The 8,881-nt window shown below is 38.3% G+C and overlaps 1 protein-coding gene across 1 annotated transcript; it reads left to right on the forward strand.

The window, feature by feature from the left end:
• The first annotated feature begins 3,036 nt into the window (after positions 1-3,036).
• Positions 3,037-7,978, forward strand: LOC148880639 (putative serine/threonine-protein kinase PBL19). Its single transcript, XM_088962614.1, has 4 exons — positions 3,037-4,075; positions 5,570-5,830; positions 6,706-6,828; positions 6,955-7,978. Exons 1-4 carry the CDS (start codon positions 3,731-3,733, stop codon positions 7,408-7,410), a joined length of 1,185 nt encoding a protein of 394 aa, XP_088818740.1. The 5' UTR covers positions 3,037-3,730; the 3' UTR covers positions 7,411-7,978.
• The last annotated feature ends 903 nt before the right edge of the window (positions 7,979-8,881 follow it).

The following is an 8,881-nucleotide window of genomic DNA, read 5'->3' on the forward strand; positions in this document are numbered from 1 at the left end:
GTACTGAATGACAAAGGGTGCATTTAGAGGCACCGTGTCTTCTAAGGATGCCATTTGGGAATTTGTTAACATTTGAATGGAGTTGGGGCTGATACAGTGTAAAATTTTCAAAACAGGTACCGGACTTGCACCCTTAAAGGCTGCATTTGTTTGTGGTGTAAAACATCATTGATGGAGTTTTACATTCAATCATTTGAGAATTCTGAACAGTTGAGCATAAAAAAACGTGATTATTGATGTAATATTATGTTAATTTTTATTGTACTACCTTACTATAAATGATATTTTATATCGATTTATGATGTAAAACTCCACTTCATTTAAACACCGACAATTCTAAACTAGTGATGATATTTTATATCTATCTTGATTTACACTACAAACAAACGTTGACAAAACCGAACCAGTGGTGAGATTTTACACCACAAACAAACACAGTCTAATGCCTTTTAGGTTGCTTGAGTCATGCAGACTACAGTTTTTTTTCCTGGTATAGATTGATTACACACGATAGGGAAACTCATGAGTGGGGACACACTGTGAAATGGGGCTATTAACACATTCATCTGAACATGTGTATGAAATGGACTATGTAACCGATCACAAGTAAACATGCTAATATTGCATACACATAGGTCCACATGTGAAATGGGTTATATAACCAATCACAAGTAAACATGCGAGTGTTCCATACACATAGGAATGGCAATGAGTCAGGTCAGGGTGGGGATCATATTCTCCGTCTCTAACCCTAATTTTGGAATAAACCCCCGTCCCTGGCCCCCCCATCGGGGATAAAAATTGTCCTCCATCCCCGATCCCTGACGGGGACAAATTCCCCATGAGGGCCCGAGTCCCTGAAATTTTTTAATTAACAGAATTTTTGAAAAACGAATACAATTTTAAAATATAAATACTATTTTAAATATATTTTGATATATATAATACAAATAATATAAATAATATCATATATATAATATATATTTAATATGAATAATATATTGGGGTTGGGGAAGGGTGGGGACCTCGCTCCCCATCCCAAAAGACCCTGATCAAGGATCCCTATTAATCCTCGTCCATATTCCTGTGCCGCCAAAACAATCCCCATCCCAACCCATTGGGTTGAGAAGTCAGATATTCCTCGAGATGAAAAAATTGCCATCCCTACATCCACGTGAGACTCACAAGGGCCCACATCACATGTGGGTCAATCAGAATTTTAAGACGTGTTTGAAGAGATAAAAAAAATCCCATAAAATGTGAATATATCAATATCCGTTGAAGTAATATTTTGAATTTATTACAAAAGCTGGTGCCTCCTAATTTCATTACAGGTTACATGTAACCATGGTCATAGTATATTTTCTTTTGTTTGGAAAGGTCTAAAGGCTGCAATTGACATTCCTTATTTTAAGTATTTATCTCTTTTTTGCAGTTAAAATGTTCATGTAAATACTGAGTTTTTAATGGTAAAAAAAAGATATATCCTTAAAATAAGGAATGCCAAAACACAACCTAATTTCCGTTCAACCGAGTATAGATAGGTGTAAAATGCGTTAGGCCGCCCACAGGCTATAGTTCTGTGTCGTGCCAAGCACAGCCCGCACCCTCAGCCCAGGCTGGGCCTGGGGTAAGATCCATGTGCCCGGCACGGCAAGTTACATAAGTTAATAAAACTAAGTCAAGAAAAACTGGATACTAGAATGGTACCTGATACTACAATGCATTATTCACACATAGTGATCTTATGTTAAATCCGGATCTTAATCAAGGAAAAAGATTATGGTGCTAGAAAAGCTTAGACCAATCAAAACACCCTATGAATTTTGATGAAAACCCACCCGATTGGTTGCCACTTTTATGAGGCCATTTGATTAGTTATAAGGTTTTTCATATCATGTCTTTATAGTATTATAGTTGAATTTTCAATCAATTATATTAAAGTTTGTTTACTTTTCATTGGTTCATGTTTTAAAAAAGGCTACTTTCATTTTTAACAAAGTATACTTATCATCATACACCAAATACACCACAGATTTGCCCAAATTTATTGTACAGATATGCCCTAATCATATATGAGGTGTTGGGAGGGGTGGAGTGGATGGGTCCTAACCCTTGGCATTGTTTTTTGCACAAAATGATTGTTCTCATACTCAAATCCACATTCTCATGCTTGACATCTCAAGATTTCACCGTTACAATTATACATCCCATTCTTGATATTCTTGATAAACCCTAAACCTGTGTAAGAAAAGTTTGCCCATTCACCAACTTTTAATATCTTTTCACATGGGATGTTCCCCTCCTGCTTTATATGGAATGTCTTTGTAGGGATGTAACTTGTAAATTCAAATTAATTTCAGGTTGTATTAAGGTTGAAGCGAAATGTTTTTTGCAAGGTTCAAAGTATCAATACATATCAATTTATATTGTATCAACAACTTTTGAATAAATCTTTATAAAGGGTGTATTAGGGTTTTGACCGATTCAAGAGATGAATGTATGGACTTGTTTGTACGTACAAATATTATATAAATCTGAATTTATGTATGCATATATGTAATTATCTGTCAAAAAAAAAATATTCAATTGCATTCCGTAGCAATTTGATTGGGTGGGAATTAGGGTTGAGGGTTTGGGGTTGATCTTGATATGAACACGCCAACATGGATCAAACTCGATCTTGATGATAGAGCACGTAATCAATCACGAATCAACACGTCAGTATTTAGTACACATGGGATCTGGAGTAAATCTTGATTACCCCATAAAGAGAAAAAGAAAGGAAATGATTGAGAGAAAAGCAGCTGGTGAGACTGTAGAGTGCATATTTAAGGTTCATAATTTGAAAAGGACTTCACAAATTAACACCTCTCTTCGGTCTACCGTCTTCAAAACCGTCCAAACAACACTAAAGTTTCAACCAATACTCCACGATTTGCACAGCCATAAAAAATAAAAAAATGCTCCACGATTTGCAAAACCAAACAAACAACCGAGAAACATGAAAGCTCTGCCGTGGGTCTCTCAAACCGCGTTTACACTGTGTGGATGGATTTTCGAAGAAATTGACTATAACAACATTGCTGCTAAATCAAGGTGAAAAATCAAAACAATTTTTATCGTTTTCAGGTGAAACTTCCCTTGTAACAGTTTCGACTTGTCTGGGTTGACTCTTCTGTTTTTATCTGGGTTTTCCTTTTTTTGTTTCGAATTAATTTTCATCTGGCACTGCTTTTCTGAGCTTGGTCGGTTATGTTCATTTGATCCTGTTTTCACCTCTGGGTTAGTTTTAATGTTTTAGTACTTTTCTCTTGGATTTACGCTTTTTTGTTCCACTGCCATCTGGCTCTATCAGTCTGTTGTTTTGTTTGTTTCCTCCGCTATTTATTCTACTCGTTTCTTTCTTTTGCTATCCGGGTTTCATTTTTCTTCCCTTCTGGTTTTAGACTTTTTCTTTTCTTTTGTCGGTTCTTATCTCTTCGTTCCCTGCTGTCTTAGCCAATTTGCTTATTCTCGCTTCTGGAATTTCCATGGTAGGTTCTCTGGGTTTCCATTAGTTTCTCCTTCATTTGGATGATTGTTTGATGGCAATAGTTAGCCGAATTCAGATGAAGGCTGTTTCATCAAAGCTGTCGCTTTGTTCTTCTTCATAAGTTGAGAGATCAGAGAAGACCAGCTCGAATGCTAAGAAGGATTGAATTGGAGGAATTTTTTTGAGTTTTTCAGAATGAAGTGTTTCTTCTACTTCAAGGATAAACCAAAATCCAGTAAACAGAAGTCGGCTCCGGAGTTCAAAGATAGAAGCCAACCGGACAATTCTCAGAGGGGAGACAAATCTGCAGGTTCAGCCGCTTCCAGGCGGACCATACCGGAGCTGTACGAAGAGAAAGCGCACAATTTGAGGGTCTTCTCGTTCTCGGAGCTCAGGAACGCGACCAATGATTTCAACAGGATGCTTAAGATTGGGGAAGGCGGGTTTGGAAGTGTCTATAAAGGCTTCATCGGGCCTCCTGATGGTCAGGGAGAAAAAACAGTGGTTGCTATAAAGAAGCTCAACAGAGAAGGCTTGCAGGTAAATGCATCTTTGATTTCTTTGCTTCTGCTGTTAAGATAGAAAACTGAAACTTTCCTTGGTGTGCCTCTTGAGGTTGAAGTGGGCTGTTTAGGACTAATTTCTATTGAAATGAAAAGCTTCAGCTTTTATTGATGTCTTTGATCTCGGAGATGAATGCTTATTATCTTTTATCTTCTTCATGTAGCTTGCTTGTTTTTCGTTTTTTTAAGACCCAGAGCTTGGTTATGGGTTCCTTGTCAGACATGGATACAGTTGAAGCTTGCAAAATGTAACATGTTTACATATAGAGAAGGACAAATCAGAGCCTTTGGGCCACCTGATCCTTCCATTTTCCTGTTTCTGTTTTTTCCCCTATTCAAGTGAAATTCTGCCATTACTCCATGGTGTTCTTTGATGTTATCAGAGGTCCAGCTCTATTAAAACTATTCTTCAAATCATGGACAGATGCTCTGCTTCTTCCTATAGTTGCAGAGTTTTCTTTAAGTGCATTGACAGGACTAGGTCCAATCGACCAAGTTTGAGGCGGCATGTTATTTACATCTCATAAGAATAGCAGTCTGTGAGTTTTAATTTGTTTTGACAGTACTAAGTTCCATTGAGGGTACAAATACCCTAATAAGATATGGTTTACTTGAAACTTGAAATGATACCAAAATTTTGTTGCTGTTCAATTATTTCTTAAAAGAATTGATCGTAGAACCAGCCTACTTTGCCACAGCAGATTGTCCTGAAACATGATTACAGGATGTGGTTTACTCCATTACTTCCTAATAGAGGCATGATGATTTCTGAATTATATCCTTATTTTATATGAGCATTAGGAGTATATTTACTTTTTTTATTGAAGATCATTATGTTATTGATCTGGATGAGAAATAAGATAGACAAGTGTTAGATGTGGATTTAATATAACCATACTGGAGTAGCATGTTGCATTGCTAGGGCAGAGCCAGTATATCATGCACCTTAACTTTGGTTACTCCAAAATGGACTAATGGAGATCCATGGGTTTACCTTATCTGAGGAATCGCATTGTGAGCTTTGAAATTCACTTATTAAATAATGAAGAATGTAATACAAATTTGAGCATATAGCAATGGCATGTATGTAACAGGTATTTGTGTCACACATCTCATTACCTCTAGAAAACTCCAACCAAGATGTGTGCCACCAGTGCCAGCGGTGACTGCACTTCAATAAGAGAAAGCACAGAATGAATGTAGCAGCTCTTCATAATTCCTCAATTTGTGGTCTCATTGAATTCTTATAGTTAAGATTCCTTTTCCACACACTGTTTTTTTTAGGATGACTGAATGAATTTTATTAGTTGTTAAGATAACCAATTTATAGGGGTGCAACTTGAGCAGTTGGGTCAGTTTAGACCAAAAGAATTTTACATATTGATGGAACTTGGACACTGATCTTCTTACTAAGACTCTTCTTGTTTTTTCTTATCAAAATATTTATTTTCTTACCATTCTCTGCTTTCAGGGTCACAAACAATGGATGGCAGAAGTTCAATTTCTTGGTATTGTCGATCACCCAAATCTTGTAAAACTTATAGGATACTGTGCCATTGATGACGAAAGAGGGATCCAACGACTGCTGGTGTATGAGTTTATGCCTAATAAAAGCTTAGAAGATCATCTTTTCAGCAGGGCTTTGCCAGTTCTTCCCTGGCAAACAAGATTACAAATAGTCCTTGGTGCAGCTCAAGGATTGGTCTATCTGCATGAAGAATTGGAAGTTCAGGTTATTCTAAATCTTCACATTTAACATGAGTTGCTTTTGCATATTGCTTTTAAATGTGAACACCATGGGGCCCTCGGTTCAGGTCATCTTTTTCTTCTTTTTTATTTTCTGATGGGGGCAGGGGGGACGGAATTCATAATCCATAACTAAATGACCCCAACTAGGACATTGTCATAGGCTGATTCTAAACATTTGACAGATTTTTCTCTTTTTCTTATTATTTTGCTTCCGATACTATGACCCGAGGATTAAAATTTCGATACGTATCGGACCATATCAGCTGATAGTTATCATATCGGAAGCCTCCCTATACGCCCCTACAGGGGGTGTTTCGGGGTTTAACCCGGTTCAGGGGGTAGAAGGGCTAGACCGACCCCTCTGAATCAGGTTCACAAAAATAACTAAAGAAAGGGGGGAGAAAGGGCCGATACAGCCCGATACACCCTTACCGGCATATCGGGCTGTATCGATATTTTGAACCTTGCTACAATCAAACTTAATCCAATTAGAGGGTGATTGGAAACCATTCTAAGGCTGGAATTTGGTTTTGAGACAAAACACAGTGCATTGCTTGGGTAGGTTTGTCCCACCTGGGTTTTGAATCATCATATTAATGTTGATTTTAGATGAAAAATGACTAATGTTAGAAGGGACTAGAGATTCTATAAGACAGCATGGGAGACTCTAGAGGATAATATGACACTGAAAGAATGTTACAGTAGTATCCTAGAAATACTACTGTCAGTTGTCCGTTACTCACGCTGAAATGTATGAACATAAGCACCCTAGACTCTGTTAATTTTTCTAGCTGCTTGAATATGGTTATGGATTCTAGTTTTATGCTTATTAATGAATGTACTGTCGCAATATTGCAGGTGATATATCGGGATTTTAAATCCTCAAATGTGCTGTTGGATGGGAACTTCAAGCCAAAGCTGTCGGACTTCGGACTTGCAAGGGAGGGACCAACAGGTGAACGTACTCATGTCTCCACAGCGGTACGTATGATGTGCTCCATTCAGATTGTTTAATTCATATGCATTTCTTAAATAGGCTGAGGCGGCAAGACATTAATCAGATCATCCAAATTTCCAGTGCTCATGAAAACTCTTCTTGGTGATCAGGTGGTTGGGACATATGGGTATGCAGCTCCAGAATATGTTGAGACTGGCCATCTCAGTACTATGAGTGACGTATGGAGTTTTGGTGTGGTACTATATGAGATCCTCACTGGAAGACGATCCTTGGAGAGGAACCGCCCGAAATCAGAGCAGAAGCTTCTGGAATGGGTGAGACAGTTCCCTGCAGACAGTAGAAGGTTTAACATGATTATGGACCCTCGGCTCCAAAACCAGTATTCTCTTAGTGCAGCAAAGATGATTGCCAAGTTGGCAGATAGTTGCCTTGTCAAGAATCGAAAAGAACGTCCAAATATGAGTCAAGTTGTAGAGAGCTTGAAGAAAGCAATCCAAGTTTCACAAGAGGAAAGATCTATTGAGAAGAAGGTTCCTCCTGGATATCCTCCAACTAACCCTGTTTATTCTGGCAAGAAACCGGCTCAAATTGGTAGAAGGAAGTGACCCACCTAGCAAGACTAGGTGAGAATGCAATGTGGTTGGTAGAAGACAATGCAGAGGATTCAAATGCCCTAGTTTTTTTTACTCTTCTTTCTTCTTCGGCCAGTCTACTAGCTTTGCTCGCATGGCCCAGATTAACCAAGTGGATCCACGATTTTCTTATTGGGGCATGTATATCAAATCCATCCAGATATGGGAATTTAGTGGTTACATCTTTCGCTTGGTCTGATGCATTTAGTTGATCCAGACACAGTCTCTCTGTATTCTTCTTCTTCTCAGTGAGAACCAGTAATGGAATAAAGCAGCTAGCAAGAAAGAAAAATACGTGAAGGATAGTAACTGCACCAAACCAGTTCAGAGTCCTGCTATGATTGTCAATGGACTTGTCCTCAAGCTCTTTCTTGTACTAGTACGTGCAGTGTAACAATTTGTTTCCATTTTAATAATGGGTAAAGCAACATGCATTGTACACATCTTGGTTACTCGGTTTCTTATTATATAGTTGAGTAAATAATGAAAAATTTGGTTGGTTGGTGGAAAGAAATGAAAACATTATTTTTTTCTCTCTCTATTCCTGTTTATGGTAATCCATGCTTTTTAGATTTTACTGTCACAGGACCTAGATACACTGATACACAACCCGGACAGGACACTTAATTGTTCACTGTGCAGCACCCTAAAAATTCCTTCAGAAGGCCAATGAGGCAAACTCCCCACTTTGTAAATGCTCTCATCCATCAAGAGGCGTGGCGGGAAAGTCCTAGGTTACCTGCTGGGCAGGTTTAACTGGAAGGTAACATAGAGTTAGTTGTATGAGTCTTGAAATTCTAATTACCTGATAAGTAGACCTTGGGTTGGGCTTGGGCCATGTTCCGAGTGTTACAACTTCTACAACAGGTCAACAGGGCAACAGCTACCTGGCTGTTTTGATCTCTCTAGATCACTGTTTTCAAAACCGAATCGGACCGGAAAAACCAGGAACTAGTCACCGTTTTCCTCCAAAACCATTGATTTTGGTCAGAAAACCGCTGAACCGGCCGATTAACTGTTCGAACGGTTTTGACCATTTTTCAATTTTTTTTGTCAGAAGGGGCCAGCCATTCAGGTCAAACGGTTGGACCATTTGAACCGGTAACCAGAACCCTAACCGGTTCGTTTTTAAAAACCATGCTCTAGATTATCAATTAATGTTGATGGTCAAGTAAAACTTATTTTTCGCATCTCAGTTGGGTCTGATGTTGGCAGCTAATCTGCAAGAAATCAGTTTTTTGGTTGAGAGAGAGAGAGAGAGAGGCCCAAATTAGTTAAGTTAAGATCCAGCTTATCTATGGGCATGCTTATTTTTTGGTTGAAAGATGGCTTCAATCAGCAACGAAAAACCAGAAAAACAGACATTAGACAACACAAAACAACAGACTATAAATACAAATTACAGACACAGACCAAAAGACTAGGGAGAATTATCATTCAACAA

This window comes from Nelumbo lutea, chromosome 1 (assembly GCF_056320005.1).
Source record: "Nelumbo lutea isolate HS-2025 chromosome 1, American lotus-T2T, whole genome shotgun sequence".
Classification (NCBI taxonomy): Eukaryota; Viridiplantae; Streptophyta; class Magnoliopsida; order Proteales; family Nelumbonaceae; genus Nelumbo; species Nelumbo lutea.